This window comes from Talpa occidentalis, unplaced genomic scaffold, assembly GCF_014898055.3.
Source record: "Talpa occidentalis isolate TD23 unplaced genomic scaffold, MPIMG_talOcc4v2.1 talOcc4.13, whole genome shotgun sequence".
NCBI lineage: Eukaryota > Metazoa > Chordata > Mammalia > Eulipotyphla > Talpidae > Talpa > Talpa occidentalis.
In genome coordinates, this window is record NW_023601322.1 from 48,992,590 (window position 1) to 49,014,902 (window position 22,313).

At 33.2% G+C, this 22,313-nt stretch overlaps 1 protein-coding gene across 7 annotated transcripts in view; it reads left to right on the top strand.

Annotated features, from left to right (window-relative positions):
• ANKRD12 (ankyrin repeat domain 12) overlaps nucleotides 1-22,313 on the top strand; it is a 102,160-nt gene that overhangs the window by 31,277 nt on the left and 48,570 nt on the right. For 6 of the 7 annotated variants that reach the window (XM_037508834.2, XM_054694207.1, XM_037508833.2 and 3 more), the window contains exons 3-7: nucleotides 3,479-3,623; nucleotides 8,851-8,919; nucleotides 13,099-13,245; nucleotides 16,774-16,974; nucleotides 20,170-20,312. In XM_037508834.2, coding sequence (XP_037364731.1) covers nucleotides 3,479-3,623; nucleotides 8,851-8,919; nucleotides 13,099-13,245; nucleotides 16,774-16,974; nucleotides 20,170-20,312 — 705 coding nt within the window. The remainder of the gene's footprint in view (nucleotides 1-3,478; nucleotides 3,624-8,850; nucleotides 8,920-13,098; nucleotides 13,246-16,773; nucleotides 16,975-20,169; nucleotides 20,313-22,313) is intronic. The other variant, XM_054694208.1, reaches the window with a different exon arrangement.

The window sequence follows — 22,313 nt, forward strand, 5'->3', positions numbered from 1 at the left end:
TGCCTTCATAGAACTTTCAGTTGGATATAAAATAAAAATAAATAAATACAAACTAGGGTAAGTGCCAAAAGAAAAGAATCGATTGCTTGGTGGTCAAGGAAGTTATCTCCGTGTAGTTGGAGGGATGTCCTTGTCTTTTGTATTTAGGATCCATTGGTGTTTCCTACCTGGAGTATGTTAGCTTCTTAGATCTGTAGATTAATGGTTTTTGTGAAAGTTGGGATGCTTAATTTTCTGATTTTTCTTATTTTGCCATTTTATATGTATTGTTAAGCAAATCTAGTACATTTTAACATTGTTAATACTTCAAAGGTTATTGTTTTGTTTATAATTGCTGCTTTATAGTGTTTGTTAAATCTAATATCCGAACCCATTCAAAGAAAGGTCTTTTGAATCCCTTTTTTCTTGCTTTTTTGTAGGTCTTAATTTTTATTGATAACAGGACAATTTAGGCCATAATATTGCAGCAGCTTTGTATCTGCATTATTTCCCACCTGAAAGTTGAGAAAGTTGCTGGGTTTTTTGTTTGTATTTAGTAACATATCAGAGTTTATCTGTGCTATTTGTGCAGCCACTGGTGTCTGTTTTTTTCTTTTCCAGTCTTGCTTCGTAGGGGTTACCTGTGTTTTTTGCATAGATTAACCATTGATTGGTCAGCGCTTATATGCAAACTCCATAAACCTTCCACTTTCTGTTGATGTTGGGTGTTGGGGAGTGCATTAAATGTTTAGGCATTTTTCAATTATGCCCTGGCATTTAGTTTCTATTGGGCTTGCTTTGCTCTTCCCCTTGCTTGTGTGCAGCCTCCTAGTCAATAAGAGATTTGTAGGCTGCAGACCCTCTCAGATTTCCCCTGCATATACACATTGGACTCCCAGTTCATGAAGACTATTTAGAAAACTTAACTCCTCTCTGGTCTTCTCACCGTAAGTACGTTAACATAGCTTCTCTGTCACCCAGAAGTGTATGGCAGTATTTTCTGCCCCCTTCCCCCCACCACGGCTCTTTTGTTTCTGCAATCTCTGTTAAATTTTTGGCCTCTCTAGCAGCTGCTGTTCACCGGCAGCAGGATTACAACTTTTGTCTAATAGAATAATGTTTTTTTGTTCCTCTCTGCTCACTTCCTACCCTGTTTGCTAATTTTATCTGCAGCTGGGTGTGGGTTTTTGGCTTGGTACACCAAGTCAAGTCAACACTGGCAGCAAAGGTGCTGGTTCCCATTGCCAATTCTCCTGTTAAAACTATGTAAACTACGCACTGGCCAAGGAATGAGGGCAATCCCAGCTAGGAATGCCATGGGTACTCATTGTTCTTATCCATAATTCAGTAGCTTTTCTTGAAGAAAATGCTTCTCATTTTGTTGTTTGATTTGCTCAGTTGCTTAAGCCTTGAAATAGTTGCTTTTGAAAATTTTGTCCAGATTTATAGTTGTTTTGGGGAGAGAAGTTGTCAATATCTTCACTTTACCATAAACATATTTCCCTAAAAGCATTTTAATATACCGGATGTGACAGGTTATAGTGTTATTTAAAAATATAAGCAAAAGAAGGTGGGCAGTGGCTGTGTGGATAGAAAGAAGATTTATTGTCTTCTGTTATCATTGACCTGCTCAGGTTTTCTGTTTCTTTCATGAACCACTTTTTAGTAATGTATATTTTCTAAGAAAATAATCCATTTTTCCAGGCTTTACATTTTTAATGGTAGAGAAAGGAATATATTATTCTTTTGTAATTTTTTTAATATCCCCTCTGGAATTGTACTTAGATCTCATTCCCAATCTATTCTATCTTCTCTCAAATATTCATGATTAGATTTATTAAAAGTTATTCTGCTGGAGCCTCCCCGGTGGTGCAGCGGTTGAGCGCTGGGTTGCGAAGCTGCCCACAGCCTCTGCAGTGCCGGTTCAATCCCCGACCACCGGGTGAGGGTCCCACATGGCGGGCAGACCTCTCCTGCCAAGCCCGCTCCTCCCCTCAGCAGTGTATTTCATCAGTCTGCCTGTTCTGTTCCCCGCTCTGGCTCTGGTGAATCCTCTCACCCTCCCGTGCTTCTGACTGTACCCAGTGCTTATATAAATAAATAAATAAATCTTTAAAAAAAAAAGAATATCCAAGAAGTCTAGTCCTTCATTTAATTAAAAAAAAAAAAAAGTTTATTCTGCTGGTTCTTCAGAATCATGTTTTATTGATAACTTCTTTTTAGAAAAAAAATACGTATTTAATTTCTTATTGCCATCTTTTTATTTTTATTTTTATATTTTTATTTTTTATATTTTTATTTTATATTTTTATTTTTTTATCGAAATACCATTGTTTCATATCTTTGTTCTTTTTTTTTTTTTTTTTTTTCATAATAAAGAATTTCCCCCCTTAGGTGTGGTCGCCATAGTTCTCCCACCACTAAATCACCCATAATCTTTCACCGTAGTCCATTGTGCTTACACTAACTCCTTTTTTTCTCCCTTCTCCCTCTCCTTCCCCTCCTGGTTGCTTCAGATCTATTATTAGCTTTCCAGTGTTGGTTTTAAAGTTTGTCTTTTCCTGAGTGTTTGATTTCTTTATATTCCACATATAAATGAAACCACCCAGAATTTTATTTCTATGTCCCCCTCCCATTTTCCTCAGTTCTTTAACCTGTCATGTGCAGTTGAATGTACTATCAGAATGTACTTCTGATAATCTCTACGATTGATATATATCATTTATTATCATAAGGTAACTTAGAAGTCTCTCCTCTAAGATGATTTAGTGTAGTTCTTAGTGTCTGACATGTTTTTTCATAAAGGAGTCACAGAGGCCCAGGGGCTTCTCAGTGATCTAATCTCAGCGCAGTCACCTCTACAGCCCAAGTTTGATTCCTGGCCACATATGGTGCAACAGTCTTCTCCTGTCTCGCCTGCTTCTCCCCTTAGTTTGTTTCAGTAAATCTGCCTTTTCTGCTCCCCAGTCTGTCTCTGGTGAATCCTCTCACACATACACCCCACCTCTGGTCTACTTTTACATAAAAATAATTAAAAAAAAATTTTTTTTAATATCTTATTAAAAAAAGGAGTCACAAAGGCCCAGTTTACATGTTATCTACCAATTTCTGTGTTGGATTATGAAAGTAAGCTTTGTAATAGCTATAAACTCTAAGGGTAGGATAGTTCACCTGACTACTGAACCAGGCACTCTATATTAACACAACTCAGTATCTGTATTATACTTAGACATAAAGTTGTGTCATATTCAGGGATACCTTGTTAGAAAGTTTTTTTAGAATTCTATTAAGTGAAAATAAGGGAGTAGGAAACAAATTGGAAAAAATGTTGCACTCGTTGACACTGGTTTTTATGCAATTAAGAACAATGATGTATTATATTTACCCCTCTCTGCGTTTGTGTATATTTAAAAGTTTCCCTCATAAAGTGTTTTTTTCATATTATATTGCTTACCTGATGTTGTTGTAACTTTATTCATACTTAATTTTTTTTTAATAGAGTAAAGACAAGATTGCATCCTACAACAAAACTCCAAAAATTGATCGAAGTGATGTAGGCAAGGAGATGAAAGAGAAATCTATGAAACGTAAACTCCCTTTTACCATTAGCCCATCAAGGAATGAAGAACGAGATTCAGACACAGGTAGAATAATTTGTTGTTTTTTGGTAAAATCTTAATCATTCTTTCACTGTGATTTTCCTCACGTCACAGTTTTTAATGAATATCTGTACTCGTATTCTGAAGAAGATATTGAGATCCTTTCTCCCACCACACTACAGATTTTCCATGATTTGAATTAGTGAGATATTACAGCTGTCTCTTTAAGATTGTTTCATAACAAACTCTTGTTTTTCTCTTAGAAAGGTTACTGGCTAACACTAAACAAGATTTTGATGGATTTAAACATATTTTTTGGGTAGGCTGAATTTATACATTTTAGTGCGTAATGGCTGAAGGCTTTGCTTTCTTTTGTATGCTCAAACACACACACATACCCCCCAAACAAAGCATTAGTAATTTCCCCACACCTAAAGCGACGTTTTATTTGCAGTCCAGCTATCTTAGTTTTATAATTAAAAAAAGAACCCAGAGAACCATTAAGTGATATATTCCATGTGAAATGTAATTACAATGTTCAGCCCATATTTAACATTGATTTTTTTATGGAATATTTAAATTATTAGCTGAAACTATAGAGACACAGAATGGAGAAATAGTTAAAACGTCAGTGCCAACCCTTATCTTTATATATTTTGTATTTAAAGATCTCTTACGTGAAGAGAAAAGGTACAAAAATGGGAAAATGGACAAAAGTTATAAGCAAGTCATTCAAAACAACAAAATTATAGTTGAAAAAGAAGTATGTGAATGATAAATTGATATTATCAAATATAATTTTTAACAATTGACAAAATTTATTGTTGACCTAAATCATGCCAAGTGGTCCCTAGTTAGAAATAGGAACTTACTTTAATTGGTCTGAATTATAGAGTATCTTTCGTGGAGGTAAATATGACAACAATGTAGATATAAAAACTAAAAGTTTCTTAACATTTGACTTACACTTTTTGCATTTAGTTTATCTAAATAATTATTGAAGGTGAAGATGATCTTCAAGAATGTTTATCTAATCTTTATAATAGCTTTATAATATTAAAAAAAATCAGGAAAATAGTGTCAAGTACTATAGGATTTTTTCAATTATGTTAAATTCAATGAAGAAATTATTTTCACCCTTAAAAATAACATGTAGAACACATGATATGGAAAAATGTTTAACATATACACAGTAAAATACAGGATATGAAAGTGTGTGTGCTTATTTTATTGCATTAAAAGTCATTCTGTATATTTGTATTAATATGTATGTGTACATATGACATACATGGAAAGATAAGACTGTTTAAATATAATACACTGATACATTATAAAGCTAAACCTAATGGGTATGTATTGTGGGTCCAGTACAAAAAAGGAAATATTATAAACCCTGACTTAGTAAAAATAAAAGAACAAAGGGATGGGAATTAAGGAGCAAATAATACTGCTACTAAGCTTATTTTCTCTCAGCACAGGATTAACTTATATAGTCTAAAAGTGAAATATATATTTAAAATCTTTGTAAAATGTTTCCTCATTTGAAATTCTTACATATATCTGTGTTTGTTTATGTGTGTTTATATGTTGATATTTGATACCTCCTACAGAGAAGAAAGTTTTTTTAATTTCATTTTATGTTGATTTAAAATTAATCTTAGTTTTTATTTAAAAATATCACATATTTTCTTAGTCTCACGTAAGTTTATTTATCTCTGCTACTTCCTTTATGTATATAAAACAAGAGAGATACTTAGAATTATGCTTCCCAGATGTCAACACTTTATCTCCAGGATTTGGAATGATTTATCTTTTTATTCTTTCATAATGACTTAGATTTTTAAAATAATGAGCATATATTATTTTCATAAAACAGTCATTACTTTTTAACAAAACAGTCATGCTGTACTAGGAAGTCTCCGTGGTCTCCAAAATGAGCAATAATGCCATCACTGGATGAGTCATTCTTAAATCTTTATTCTTAAGACATACTTAAGTATGTCTTAAACTTCCTAAATTCTCAATTATTTAATATTTACTGATTTATTTTAAGATAACACTTTCTAGAAAAGTATTTCACCAGACTGATAAAATTTGGGGGAAAACTACAGAATAATTTGAAGTCATACCACTTAGCTGCATCTTAATACTATTCATTTCTGCAAATCCCTGATATATCTACTATAGCATTCCAGTATCCTACATTGTCCTATCCTATCAGAGAATTCCCATAAATTTTGTCCCATAAAATGTTAAATGCTAATATGTATAATGATTCATTGAACCTATGGAAACATAAAAGCAAGTGTTATCTAGAATACCAATTATTTCTTATACCTACTACATCAGCTTTCTTTCTCAGTTTTTACTTTCAGTCTCTCCTGGTCTAGTATCCTGATAGGATAAGTAAGTTATAATGGAGGTAAATCATAATGTAGTGTTTATTATCTGATGCTTTGGAGTCTAACAGAACAGGTGAGTCTCTGCTCAGCCCCTTACTATCCCTGACCAAATAATATGAGTTCTTTATAAATCCCATTTTCTACATTTATAAAAGTACATATGGTAACATCAACTGCAAGAGAATTGTGACCTTTAAGTGACATACCTGTACAATCATTTTGTGATATGCTAATTATAGAAAACAGAAGACTAACACTGGCCTAAATATGGTCTGTTAAATCTAATTTAGCATAACTGACACTAAGGAATATTCAAATACGGCCAGATAGTAAAAAATATTTACATATTTACTTTGAAGATGGTATTTTTATTATACCCTGAATTATTTCATTCTTACTCATTCCCAGGAATATGGTTACAGAATAAAAGGGTCAAACATACCTCTATATTTCTCCAAGATTATTTTATCTAGCTACTAAGCCTCCAGCAGTGTATACATGTTCTTTAAACTCAAATAGCATTGGAGTACATATTATTTTCTTTAAACTTGATAGATCTGATGTCCTATAGATGTAAGCCAGTAGTAGTAGGACTTGATTTTAGTTTGTATGTAAGTAAGTAGAAAGGCACATTTTCACTTTTTAAAAACACCTGTCTCAGTAACCATTATTTATTTGCTTGCTGAATTTTTCCTTTGGCATTATGTAAATAAGGCGATATATATGAAAATCCAAATGGTCAGAATGATCTGTTCCCAAAGTCCGTAATGGCAGTTGTAGAGCCTGTTTCAAACTTAATCTTTTCTGTTAATCAGCCTTAGAAGTTCTATTTTTCTGAGTTTTTAGATGGACTCGCCCTGTTTATGAATATGACTCAGACAACTTTGGAGAGGATTCTTTTTAAAAAGGAAACAAATTTTTTTTTGGTGACAGTTAAAGTAGCAAATAAAATCAGTACTTGACTTAATAAGAACAATGATCTTTTCAGTCATTTCAAGGAGATTATTATACGTGTGCCCCCACCTCCCCTCCATATTTTGTTATAAAATTTTTAAACATAATGTTCAATACCTTTTAACCATTCTTGGTGTTTTTACATTATTCTCTTACACCCCAAAACAGGACATTAACTTTAAAAAATGCCTTTTTAGTGCATCGCTTGTCTCACCTACCAAAAAAAAGAAAACAAAACACAAAGGAACAGAGTTAATTGCTCTGTTTAGCATTCAGCATTTTACGAAAACCTTCTTTTATTCTGTAGTCTCATTATAGTCTAGTCTTATTAGAGCATGGAAGGAAGAAGTGTTTGAGTAAAGGGACAATGTGTGGAAGTTTTTAATGTTTCAGCTCCTGAATGTATAGAATATATATTCAAATGCCCCAAATGTAGACATACTTATTTGAACAAAGGCAGGAAGTATATGGAGTCAAATTGGATTGAATACTTCCAAAGGCAGACTTGGATAGACTATTATACTTAGTTTAATGAGTATAATTTAAAAATTTATCCACTGTGCTTTAATCTCTCACATGGTATGGCTTGCTTTCTACAGTCCATTTAATTTGATATGTTGGCACAACTTATTGATTGCCACATTTTCTTGACTTTGCAATCTATGGACTCCATTTAAATTTTTTTGTCTTTAATAAAACTTGTAAGCCGACCATAGATATGAGGCATATAGCAGGTGTCAGAACAGGGGAGGGAAGAGCATAAGAGACAGGGAAGGTGGATCACAGGTGCTATGGTGGTGGGAGAACTACAGGGACTACTCAAATACTGTCCAAAAATAGACAATGATGTAGGAAAAGTAGTAAAAAAAAGTTTTTATCTTTAAATGAATTACTTCTTGTAATTATTCTAGTTAATAACTTAATGTGTTCTGTTTTGAAATACATGTTCATTGAAAGGCTTGTTTGATCTGTTTACCCACTTGCTTTAGAATTGGTCTAAATGTTATCTTATTAATGGCTTCTCCTTTCAGTTGAGTGAACCTCTCTCTCATCACTGAACTTTCAGATATATCTTTAAAATTCTGAAATACTATGTTTAGGTGTTACTTGTTCTCTAAGTGGTTTTCTCCAAAACTTTTGTTTCCTTGTACCTAATTGAATTCATGAATAATGTCTGCAATGATAATCTCAGAAAGAAAATTATACATCAATAAATTAAGAATATGAAGATTAGAATAATCTGGCACATTATTCATGAGGAAAAATACCTGGTCTGGCCAGATTGCCAGTCTATTTTCCACATTCTTATTTCTCTATCATGAACTGTTAGGCAGAATTTCGTATTCTTAGCTAATAAACTGGGTTTAATTTAGCTACTTTCTTTCTAAGAGACCTTTCATAGTGATCATTGTGGTAATTCATACCGTTTGAAATGTTTATAATTTACAAAAAGGTTTGTAGTCTAGAATGATACCACAGTGCAGTGTTCTGTTGTCTTCTGAGTAGTTTTGACACTCAAAAAAAAGGGTGATTCAAACCCATTTTTTAAGTTTACTAAAACAGTACAGTACTGCCATTTTGACCATTTTCAGAAACTAGAATAAATAGCCTCAAGGGAGATGTATTTTAATAAGCAACATTAGTAATATCAGTACAAGCATCCGTAATATTATTGCAAAATACATGGTTTACTTTTTCAACTTCAGTATTCCTATTAAAGAAATTGAAATCTTAGGTATTGGCCAAACCTGTGTTTTAACTGTACTTTTGGCTTTACCTTAAAAATAATCTTTTGGGAAAATGATGATAGATCATTGACTAAATATTAGTGATCTTTTAAATAATGTTGGTTTGTTGAATTCTGCATTTCCCTTCGTGTGCTTTTTCTTTTCTCCTGTCTCTCTCTCATTCTGTAGATTCAGATCCAGGACATACAAGTGAAAATTGGGGGGAGAGACTTATGTCTTCTTACAGGACATACTCAGGTAATTAGATTATCAGGTGCTCCTGTTTAGCCAGTGGTTTCTGTCACATTTACAATTAATTATTGTACTATAAGTAACTTCTTTCCAAACCAGCATGTAGCTGTCTCTGGTTGAATAAATGAACTACATGAGATCCAATTTTTGTTTTGAGATATTGAGTGTATCATATCTAATACATGCTGTGTATATGGTCTCTATAAGCATATTCTGTGTACCACCACTCAGGTCTTATACAGCACAAAATGGGTGCATCACTTGCATAGAAAACAATGTGAAAGTCAACTCCTGCAGTACATCAGCCCCTTTGGGAAGATACCAAAGGTCATTATACCCTTCGCAAGATATACTAAGTATATTGAATTTGATAGACATTGTCAATTTACTCTTCAGTCATGCAATATTTTTTTTTAACATTTAATTTTTTTTTTGGTTGAACTTGTTAATCTTTATTGATTCTGCTGCCCATGTTGAATTTAATAGTGTATTCAAATACCTAGATGTCGCCCAGAGAAATGCCATTACCACTAACCGTTGGGATTTGTTTATTTACTATGGCACCAACTGTTGTGCTTCATAATTGCTCCAGGGAGAATATATAAATATACTGTCATTTTAAAATAAAGAATGAATGTATTCTCTTGTATGTGAAAACATATTAAAGTGTTTTGATCTTCCTTTTAAAAAAATGGATTGACATTCTTATCTTAAAACTTTTTAAAATGTAAATATTTATTTCTGGTTATCTAAGTGTCTACTTTCAGCAGACAACATTTACTTATAAAAACTGAAATAAACCTTCTGTTTCTGATATACTTTTTATAAATTTGTGGGGTTGGGTGGGAGTGTTGTTAAACAGTGATTCTTAAAATTAGTCTGAAAGCTGGGCCTCCCCGGTGGCGCAGTGGTTGAGCACTGGGTTGCAAAGCTGCCCCCGGCCTCTTCGGTGCCGGTTCGATCTCCGGCTGCTCCCCGGCCACCGGAGGAGGGTCCCGCATGGTGCGCAGACTTCTCCTGCCGCCCGCTGCTCCCCTCAGCAGTGTACTTCGGTCCTTCTGCCTGCTCTGCTCCCCGCTCTGGCTCTGGTGAATTCTCTCACCCTCCCGCGCTTCTGACTGTACCCAGTGCATGTATAAACAAAACAAACAAACAAGTAAATAAATAAATAAATAAAACATGCCTCTATAAAAAAAAAATTAGTCTGAAAGCTGTTATTTTTTAAGCTGATAATAGTACTTGAATATCAAAATTGGGGAATGGGGCAGGTTTACAATCAGAACTAAATTTAAGAGACCTACAGTTATTATGGAGTCAAGTGTACTTTTCTAAAATGGGGTTCCTGCATTCCAGGATATACCTGAAAGAGCTATATGATTAAGCCTTCTATGATATGAGTACCTTTGGTGAAAATTAAGTTACTAGCACCCAACTATTGGAGATACATATAGATATTTGAGAAGCAGAGAGTAATGGCAACATTTTTTTTCTCAGAATTGAAGTATACATATTCTAAATGTGATTTATTTAATTATCTTCATCTGTATTTGAACGTACTTCCATTGTTTCATTATTTATACAGCGACTGCTTAATGGGAAAATGTGTTATGTTCTTAGGTTTTTGAGACACTGCTAAGTTTTATGAACCAGTTCCCCAAGAAAAACAATTCTGTGTTTTTCTTAATATACTCTGAACTTAATTAGAATGTGGTTATATTGAGCTTTTGGCTGTTTTGACAAGACTTGAAAAGAAGGCATTAATTTTCAAGATTGTATGATTGCGACATCTCTGTATTTCTGAGGATTCTCTGGAGCTTGAAATAGGTTAGATTGCTAAAAAGCCCATCTAGCTTTTTTTACATTAGTCTTAAGTGAATCACTTGGACTTTTCTTTAAAAATCTCTAGGGTAGTTGAGTGGAATTTCAAGTCTACAGTAAACTGTGCTAAATGAGTACGTGTCATTATTCCTATGTTCAAATTTCAAAATTCTGACCCAATATTAGGACAAATAAATGCACATTTCAGTCCCTGGAGCTTTTAACTTTTTCATATATATGATATGTAATCATTTTTTACTTATGATAGGTCAGGAAAAAAAAGTTCTTCATGGAGTAGATCCTAAATAGTCAAAGTCTTGTTGAATGCTTTAAAACTTAAAAAAAAAAGTACACTCTGGGACATGTTAATCTACCATTTCAATTTTGAAAACTGGTGTCTAGTTATTTCTAAGCCAACTGTGTTACAGTGCTGTGGTTCACTACTCTTCCTATCTCATGTAAAGCCTCAATTCAGACAAATGATGGTGAGCTAAAGAAGAAATAGAGCTCAAAATGGATGCTAGTGTCTAATTTGAATTTTTGTTTGAATATTTGTAATATAGCCAATTTGTTTCTTTTCCAGAATGCAATAGTTATATCTTTGATATAACATGGAATTCCAGTTAATTCACAAGTGTCTCACTTTTTTCAATAAACTTACTATATATCTCTTCAGAGCATATTTTTTAAAAAACAATATGTTTAAAATGCAGTTAAAACAGTTATTGTGCAAATGATGAAATAAAAAACTTTTTCCCCAACATTTCAGAAAATATTTTAAGGGTAGATAGTCCTGTTTTTCTTTATTTTGTTTCTTCCAACTACTAGATTTCATTTATTAAAACATCTTATGTACTTTCTATAAAATTATCATTCTATTAAATATTTTAATTTTAGACAAAGAAGTCCATTTGAAAAAATGTGCTATTCAGATGGATATTCACTGAAACAATTATGGGCATATAAAGAACATTGTTAGGAGAAAATACTTGTTTTCAAAAATAGAGGTGTCTCCACCTCTAATAAAGGAACATATTAGAACTTATTAAAGACTGACTTATCTAAATCATGAAATTTTTGTTTTGTTACTTGAAATCAATTCTCAACAAAGTGAACATTTTTAGGAGCTATTGAATTTTAAGTTATTTGTGGGCAGCAGAATTTAAATATCAGAATCACTAATTTTTCTGACATCCCAGCCAACTTTTCCTAATTAGCTAAGCGGTACACTGGAAGAATTACTGCTTTTAGTTCATAAGCTTTTAGCGATAATATTTAAAATCAAATTTTTGTTTTTTGAAACTTTTTACATTAATGTTTATATTCTACAGCAGTCTACTTACTGCCCACATCTATCTGAAAAACCTTTAAAGCTTTCCTTTTTCCATTTTTTTTTCTATTTTCTATTTGTTTTTAAGTTTTACTTAATTTTGTAGCCCTCTTTACAGGAACCCTTGAACCTGGTCAGTAAATCCCATATATTTGTATGGGATTTCCCAAAAAATAACGTATAGGCAGATCATCTGTATTAGCTTGCACAGGATCGATCACCTGAATCACTCCGTTAATCCATTGCATAATTGATAAACTCCCAGAGAAGTTCTAAAGAACGAAGTCATCTCTTTGACCTGTGAAATCCAGTTCTGTCTGAATGTCCTAACGTTTAATGGGAAACATTGTCTATATTGCCAAAGGTTCCCATACACCTAAATCTGAGAGCTGACATGATAAATCCAGTAATTTTTAAAAAGTCCTTAGACATTTTGGATCTTTGCAGAATCTGTTATTTCCCCCTGCTCTTCCGCTCCCCACACCCCAACACACACACATAGAATCTTTAACTTGTTCATTTTTGGGTATGATTAATATTCCATTTTCAGCTATCCTGTGACCAGAATAAAGCAATTTAGTGCCTTTTTATTTCAATAATTACTCTGTATGATGAAACTTGTCTCAAATACTTAGTTCCTTAGAGGACTATACAAATCATTAATGAAATTAGGGAAAGTAATTTAACGGAACATTATTAGAAAAACTTAGCAGTAATTAAGAAGAATGAAATTATAATGAATGAAAGAAATTTTAAGATATAATACTAAGGAATGTTTGAAATGTTATTGAAGAAATTAAATGTTGAATAAACACTACAAGGTACAAATTTTACTAGTAGTAAATTTGTAAATGTTATAGATTTTCTGAAAACTATAAGATTTTAATTTTTTCAAAGCATTCAGGAAGAAAATCGGTTATATTAAGTCTAATGCTCTTTTGTCTGCCTATTGCTTGTTCATATTATATACATTTCATACATGGTTGCTTTTGAATACCTGCGTTTGATTCATCTTACATATTTATTAATAATTCCAGAGAAAGAAGGTCCAGAAAAGAAGAAAACAAAAAAGGAAGCTGGAAATAAGAAGTCCACACCAGTTAGCATTCTTTTTGGTTATCCACTCTCAGAGAGAAAGCAGATGGCGCTTCTGATGCAGATGACAGCAAGAGATAACAGTCCAGGTGACACCATCATTGAGTTCATGTAGATTCTTAATTTCCTTCCAATGATGCTAGTCTTGACCTAATAGTCATTTTTTCGTTACTTTAAATGTTTATCCTTTCTTGGATTTAATCAAAATTTCTTACAAGTTTGTAATTTTACATTTATATGTGAGACAGTTGTTTATTATCTGTAATCTCGACTAGATGAGAAGCTATACAGGAACAGGATCTTTTTGTCCTTAGTGGACATTCAATGAATATTTGTCAACTGAAGTGAGTAATTTAGAAATGGATCAGTCAGTTTGAGAAATGTATTGTAGAACTGTATTCATTTTGCCTTACTGAAGAATTTTTATACCAGTTTCTGTAAAGCTGGTTCTAGGTTTATAGTTTACTTTTCAGTTCACTAGCCCCTTACTGATAAACTGGTTCTTATCTCTTTATTAGAAACAAATATATGGCCCATGCTTTGTTGCTATAGATCTACTAAATTATTTCAAAAAGGAAAATTATCTGCAGTATACTATGTAAATTTATATTTCATTTCACATTTATAGTTAAAGTTGTCACGTGTACAGATGTGTGTGTTTCTTCATATATTGTGCCTTTCGAAAATAATTGAATATGACTTACTAACATAGTCAAAACAAAAACCAAACAAACCTATTAATTTATCAAAAGGAGCTAAAAAGTTAAAAATAAATAAAATGGAGACAGCTGGGCTAAGATAGTTATTACTATTAAGCATTGATTTTATCTCTGTATTCTGGCATCTAACAACACAAAAGAAAAAAGATTTAGGTTATATAGTTCTCATTAACTGATGCAAGAAAATAAATCATGTTTGTCTAGAGAAAAAATTCTTTTGGCTCTGAATACAAATCTTTAGATAAACTGGGTAACATCAGAAATCCTGTTGAAATGCCTTGAAAAAGACAATTTTTCTAGTGAACTTTCCCTGTATTAATTAACTCTTCTTTAAAAATGGAGACAGCGTGGTAAAATTCATAAGTTTCTATGTATCACACTTCCCGTTAAAGTATGACTGTATCTAATCTTTCACTGATAAAAGCATGTTAGGGCTTACTGCTTTTTAAAAGTATAAAATGTTTTGGTTATTCTGCCACTTTGCCACTATTTACTCAAAGACATTCAACATGTTAAAACTTTGAGTGTTTCTGTAAAATCTTGACTTTGAGTCATTTAATGCTTACATGGGAAGACTTCTATATCTTAAAACTGATTTTTATTTGCCATAAACCTCTATTCTTCTTAAAATAAATTGAAGAATTAATATAAAGAGGTAAAAAGGTAAAGTCTTCCCTCATCTCTGCTGACGTCTCCCCTTGAGAGGCAACCACTATTAAGAGTTTCTTCCAGAAATTTTCTAGCCATAAACATGAAAACACATGTCTTCCAGTGTAGTTTGCTTTTAAATATAAATAGGATTGTGCTGTAATATTGTTTTGTAGTTCTTTTCATTTTTTCAACTTTTATATTAATATATACAACTAGAATGGAAAACTTGAAGCATCAAGCTGTTTTTTCCTGGAGTTTATGGTTCATTGCTTTATTCATTGCTTACTTAATATTCCATATTTTTTATGTTGCTCTTATTACCATATCAGATAATACTATTTTTATTTTGTGTGAATTAATTCCTTGCAAGTTGTGTGAATTAAAAAATGCTTCTTTTGTTTTTAAGAAGTTTAAGCTAATTTTCTTATAAAGGTAATTGATAAAAGTTGATAATAAAATTTATTGATAATAAAATCTATTCATTCAATAAATGTTGCTTAAGTCCCAGCATGTACCAAGAATTGTTCTAAATAGTCAAGATACAGTGATGAATAGAATAGATAAGTTCCTTATTCCATGGAATGTACAGTCTAGAAATGCATAAGAATGAAACTGTTACTAGAACAGCATATTTTAAAACCCAGACAGTGTAAATCTTAAACTTTTTTCTTATTGAGGAAAGAATAATATTTCACTGACACTCTATAATGTCATTTTGCAAAACAATTATTATATAATGCTAGAAAATTACTCTCTGGACTTTTTCTCTTAGAGCAGTTGTTTCTTTAAAATAGTTGTAAATCCTCAAACTGAATTGTTAACAATATACACCTCTTTAATCCTTAATTGATTAAGAAATGAGAGTGGGGCCTCATCAGTGGCTCAGCCGGTTGAGCACAGCACTGTGAAGCTGTCCATAGCCTCTGTAGTACTGGTTCGATTCCCTACTGGCCAGGGAGATACTCACATGGCGCAGCAGACCTCTCCTGTCTCGCCTGTTGCTCCCCTCAGCAGTGCTTTCAGTCCGTGTGCGTTTTCTGTTCCCCACTTTGTCTCTGGTGAATTATCTCACCCTCCCATGCCTCTGGCCTATACCCTAGCTCTTGTATAAAAAAATAAATCTTAAAAAGAAGAAATGAGGGTGTGTGGGTGTGTGGTGTGTGTGTGTGTGTGTGTGTTTCTACCAGTAATTCTCAAATGGGAAGGAGGGGACTTTGGGTGTCATCTAGTTTATCTTCTTTGTTTTTGATATAGTAACTGGAGCAAAAATCAAAAGGTGAGAACCAAAGCAAGGCACAGTTTTTTCCTTTTTAATAAAATCTTTTTTCCAGACAGTCCTTATTTCTTTTGGATGTTTCCATATCAGAATCATCCATGACTTTAATTTGCACTTAATATCAGAATACAACTCCAGTGTTTTATGAGTCAGAGGTATGAACTTTACCCGTAATGTCACTTTGTCTCATTGTTAGAATAACAAACATAACATGCCATGGAACCCCCCCCTTTTTTTTTACCATCTATTAGAAGAGTGTTCATTGAGTAAACATTTTTAGGGTGTGTATTTTATACTTCTTTATCATTTTAAGCCAGTTTTTTATATTGACAGAATAAAACATTTTTTTCTAAATTATACAGTATTTGATAACTCCACGTGTTTGGGTGAAATTAACTATCATCCATATCAAGTTTTGGTTTGTTAGGGTGAGAAAATATTCTCCATTCCATGAAATTAATGTTACCTCTTAAGACCTTTATATATATTTTTTGTCATGTACATATCTATTAACTTTCAGGTTATATTTTTATACTTACATATGTACCCATATTTCACTCTCTACAAAACTTCCTGTGCCGATGCCCTTCCTTCCCTTGTTCCTTCCTACCATCCTCCTCCTCCTCTCCCCTCTGGTAACCAGTGTATTTTTGCCAGAGTCTAAGAACTGTTTTAGCTGTGCATTGTCAGTGTATGTTTTGGGGTTACTTCTATTTCTATAAATGTGTTAAACTATCCTGTATCTGTTTTCCCTGATTATTTTCACTTCAATAATTACATCATAGACCATCCAATTTGTCCCAAAAGGTACCGTCTTACCTATTTTAATAGCTTAGTAGTATTCTATTGAGTATATATTATACAGTTTTTTTAATCTGTCATGCACTTTGATTGGTTCCCTCTAAAAACCATTAAATGAATGTACAAAGCAGTTAACCTAGATCTTTTGTTAACTGTTTTCTTTCTTATAGATTCCACACCAAATCATCCATCACAAACAACACCATCCCAAAAGAAGACTCCTAGTTCTTCATCTCGACAGAAAGATAAAGTTAACAAAAGAAATGAACGTGGTGAAACTCCTTTACACATGGCAGCTATTCGAGGAGATGTGAAACAAGTCAAAGAATTAATAAGTTTAGGAGCAAATGTGAATGTGAAAGATTTTGCAGGTAAAATTTGTAATCACAAACATGCAGAAACTAAAAGTTTGGTTATAATTTAATCTACATTCTGTATTCCTTTGCTGAATTGAAAAACCTTTAAAAGTGTACTTGATTACGAAACTGTTTTTGGAGATGTACATGCAAATCTGATCTTTGTTTTAATTTCTTGTCAATAATTACTCATATTTTAAAATACAAAACTTCTAGTATAATTGACATGCTACTAAATAATTCTTTACACAATTTAGTTTCGATTCTAGGTGAATTTGAGTTATATTAGGTTGTTGGAAAAGTCATGACTCATTTTTGCATAGAAAACAGAAAAAATTATTTTATTTTTATATTCCCCATACAATTGCAGCCCCCTTATTTTGACCTCAATCCTTCCTTTCCCCGCCCCTGTCCCTCCATAGTGTGTCTCCGGTTCATAGTTGTTTGTTGATTTTGATTTTTTCTTTCTTTTAGTTACTCTTTTTCCTGGTCCCTTATTTAGGTTTTCTAGATTCCTGCTATGAGAGAGACCATCCGGTATTTTTCTTTTTCTTTCTGGCTTATTTTGCTGAGCATGATCCCAGTATAATGCTGTCAAATTTATAAGTCTTTCCAAGAACATTCATTAACTTGAAAATGAGAAATATAAGAGTGGTAGCATTGTTTCATTGTATTACTCTAGTACCTTGCCCGGTATGTTATTACTTTAAAGAATTCGATCAGTGAACATGCAGGAAACAATATAGACATTCCCTTTAATTTTATATATGACACTATCCATCCATTCCCCGTCCCCCCCAGTTTTTTCCTTTTCCATCAAATTATTATTAACAATTTGGAAGCTATACTTTCTGTGCATTTTTGTTGACATATATACTGTGAACATTTATTTATATATAGGCTTTCTAGAATAGTGAGATAACTATATATATATCTGTCTATAGTTTTGTAACCTGTCTTTTTCATTTAATGTCTTATAGTGCATTTGGTAGTTCTAGTTCATTTTAAGAGCTGCATAGGGCCTACCCAGTGGCGCAGCGGTTGAGCGCTGAGCTGCAAAGCTGCCCACAGCCTCTGCAGCACCGGTTCAATCCCCGGCTGGCTGGCAAGGGTCCCACATGGTGCTCAGACCTCTCCTGCCGTGCCTGCTGCTCCCCTCAGCAGTGTATTTCGTCAGTCTGCCTATTCTGCTCCCCGCTCTGGCTTTGGTGAATTCTCTCACCCTCCCGCACTTCTGACTGTACCCAGTGCTTGTATAAATAAATAAATAAATCTTAAAAAAAAAAAAAAAGAGCTACATAATGTTGTATACTAGAGATTCCACAGACAGTACTTCAGTGGACACTCTAGTAGAAATATTTGTGTATTTGTATACTTAGGGAAGTATTTCAATGGAGGAAAAATGCTAAATCAAAGGAAATGGATATCTGAAATTTTTTATAATACAAACATATGACCCCTCTCCCCAAAATTCATCAGTTTGCACTATAAAAGATCCCTTTTCATATCATCACTGAAACTGGATATTATTAATTACTAACAATCTGACAAATGAAAAAAAAATCTTATTTTAATTTAGATTTCCTCAATCTTTAATGACAGTGAATATTTCTTGTGCGTATTATAAATTTATATGTATTGTATGACTTCCTAGATAGTCCTTTGCCCATTTTTCTTATGGTTGGGTACTAGTATTATTTAAAAGGACTTTGTTTTGTGTAGGTTTTAATTCTCTATCAAATATGTAAATATTTTTACTATCTGGCCATATTTGAATATTCCTTAGTGTCTGTTATGCTAAAATTTTAAATTTTTATGTCATCATTATTAGTGTATCGAGATTTATGAGTTCTTTATTTAGTATTTAGGAAGACATATGCCTCTGTGTTATAACACTATACTCCTATATTTTCTTATTACCAAATTTTGTTTTTGTTTTATTTTAACATTTAGCCATATTACAATAACATGTAGAATTAATTTATTAGGTGCGAGTGGAGGAAAGAGCGGATCTACTTTAAAGGTTGAGACAAAATGAATGGCATCTATTCTAGAGAAAAACTGTTAGAAACCCAAAAAATATACTTTCCCTTCGATCTAAATCTCCACCTTTAAGAACTTAAATATTTAAACATGGATTGCATAAAAATTTAATTGTGTTTGTTGCAACATTGTTTCCTATGTTTAAAAATTAGAAATAGAGGCCTTCCTGGTATCCCTGGGGTTAAAGACAGCGCTATCAAGCCATCGCCAGCCACTGTAGCACGAGTTCCATCCCTGGCCAACCAGGGAGCTAACCCACATGGTGCAGCAGACCTCGCCTGCTTCACTCGCTGCTCCCCTCACCAGTGTGTTTCAGTAGATCTGTCTGTTCTGCTCCCTATTCTCTCTGGTGAATCCTCTCACCACCCGCACCTCTGGCTTACACCCTTGTTCTTGTATGCATAAATAAATAAATCTTAAAAAAAATAATAAAATAAAAGTTAGAAATAATTTAAACAGCCAATAATAGAAGCACTTTTAAATAAATTATTGTGTATTCAGTCAGTGCAGTGCTAGGTTGTAGAAAAGTATAATAATAGGGAGAATTATTTTTACTGTAGTAAGTAGAAAAAGCAGTTTAAATAATCTTGGTTTTGTTTTAAAAGTATAAATATGTAGAGTCCTTAAATTATTATATTTGGATGGTGGGGTTATGTGTAATGCTTATTTTCTGTTTTTCATTTTATTTTTTTAATTTTTTTCATGTGTATGTAACTTTTTTTATTCTAAACGTAACTTTAAAGTGGTAAAGTTATTTCAGTTAAAATAAATGCTAAGTTCAGAAAAGATTGTCTCAGCTTAACAGATGAAACCTCTTAAAACATGGGATTTTCTTTACTGAAAGACCCCTTACAAGCTTATTAATATTTGCCTCCTTTTAAAATTCCTTTTTTGTAGCTCAGATAATTGTAAATTACTACAAGATTATATTTATTAGATAAGCTTAAATGTTTAATATTTTTGTGAAATCATTTAGTCCCAGTGGAAAAATATAAAAGAGCTTTTTTTAAAATTGATACTTAGCTATTTCTAGTAGCTGCTTTGGCTCTGCTTTTCCTTCTACATTATGAGCAATTAGAATTGATATGCTATGTAATTATGTGTATGAAAAGCATGTATGTTGAACTAGTACAAGTGAATCATGTTAAATTAATATTTTTACTTTAGGTTGGACCCCACTGCATGAAGCTTGCAATGTTGGATATTATGATGTTGCTAAGATACTTATAGCAGCTGGAGCAGATGTTAACACACAAGGACTAGATGATGACACTCCACTACATGATTCTGCTAGTAGTGGGCACAGAGATGTAAGTATGATAGAAAATGTAATAATGCACATTTTCAAAAGATAAATTCGAAGTGGAGTAATTCACTTTTTGGTCATATGCTCTCATGTCCTATTCGCTCATTGCCTGATTAGCTCACCTATATTTTATTTTTTAAAGAATTATTCCTTTATTGTAAGGGGTTTTTGTTTTTGTTTTTTTGCTTAGAAGAACTGGGGCGTAGGCCAGAGTTGAGGGGGGTGAGAGGATTCACCAGAGATGGATTGGGGAGCAGAACAGGCAGATCCACTGAAGTTACACTGCTAAGGGGAGCAGTGGGCTAAATGGAAGAGGTCTGCTGTGCCATGTAGGTTAGCTCCCTGGGCAGGGATTGAACTTAGGTAGCTTTGCCATAGCATGGGAGGGCTGTTGCCATGGTAGCTTTGAGACTTAACCCGTTGACCACCAGGGAGGCCCTCATTTGTATTTTTTATTTTCTTTTTTCTGTCTTCTAACTGTTAATTGCTATTAATGCTGAGCTTTAACTTTCATAAAATCTATTTAATGAGAAAATTGGTTATATAGGTTGCTAAAATTTTTATTTCAATTCATTTTACTGTCAGAAAACTAGATGTAATAAAGTATATTTTACTAACAGTAAAAATTTTAGTGTCACTCTGCCTGTCTTTTAAAAGCATTTCACTTTAGTTAAGAAAATTAAGGGCCTCCCTGGTGGCGCAGGCGGTTGAGTGCCGCACTGTGAAGCTGTCGCAGTCTCTGCAGCGTGGGTTCGATCCCGGCCGGCCGGCGAGAATCCTACATGGCGAAGCAGACCTCTCCTGTCTCTCCCGCTGCTCTCCTCAGCAGTGTACCTAAGTCAATCTGCCTGTTCTGTTCCCGCTTTGTCTCTGGTGAATTCTCTCACCTTCTCATGCATCTGGCCTGTACCCCAGTTCTTCTATAAATAAATCTTTAAAAAAACAAAAAGAAGAAAATTAAAATTAAAGTTATGATAAATATGAATTTAATTCTGGCCACTGTATGATCTTGAACAAGTTACTTCTCTCCTTTGAACTTCCATATCTTCATTAATTATGTAATAATACCAATCTAAAGAGGACATTTTGAAGGGGGAAAAATTGCATATTAACAGACCTTAAAATCTGAAATGTTATAGGAATGTCAGACGGAAAAGATAGATATGGGCCTCCCTGGTGGCACAGGGGTTTAAGTCTCATGTTATCCAGCTGTCATCAGCTGCTGCAGCATAAGTTTGACCCCTGACCAGGGAGATAACCCAGATGTGCAGCAGATCTCTCTTGTCTCACCCCCTGATCTCCTCAGCAGTGTATTTCAGTAGCTCCATCTGTTCTGTTCCCCACTTTGTCTCTGGTGAGTCCTCTCACACACACACCTTCCCCGCACCTCTGGCCTGGACTCCAGGTCTTATATACATAAATAAATAAAAATAAATCTTTAAAAAAAATTGATAACACCTGTACATTTCAATTTTTCAAGTTTATCCAAATGTTTTAGAAATTAAAATTTGTAAACTGAAAGTGTTTTTTTCTAATTTACATTTTTCAGTAATGTACTTTTCATGATTCTCAAAGAGTTTCTGATTTTGAAGAAAAGTCTAACTTCTCTTAAACTGGTCTTTTCTTACCATTAGACTAGTCCTTTTTGCTTCCATGGCAATTTGTATATACCTGTATGAGTAAATTTACTACATTATTTTTTTACTGATAATACTTGTCTGTTTCCTGCACTCCACTGTGAGTACTAGGTTTGTAGGCTTTTTGTATTGTTTTCTGTTACTGAGTCCTGCTTGTCACACAGAAGCACCAATAAATTCTGCCTGGATGCATGTATAGGTACAAGTGTAAGATGGATGGAAGAATGAATAAATGACTGACTAAGAATGCATAATACCAAAGACATAATCCAGAAGACCTGACAATATGTAGGGTACATTTCCCTTTCCACTGAATTTAAATACTGTGCTTTTTGCCCTTTTATAAAGCAGTATAGATACATCATTTA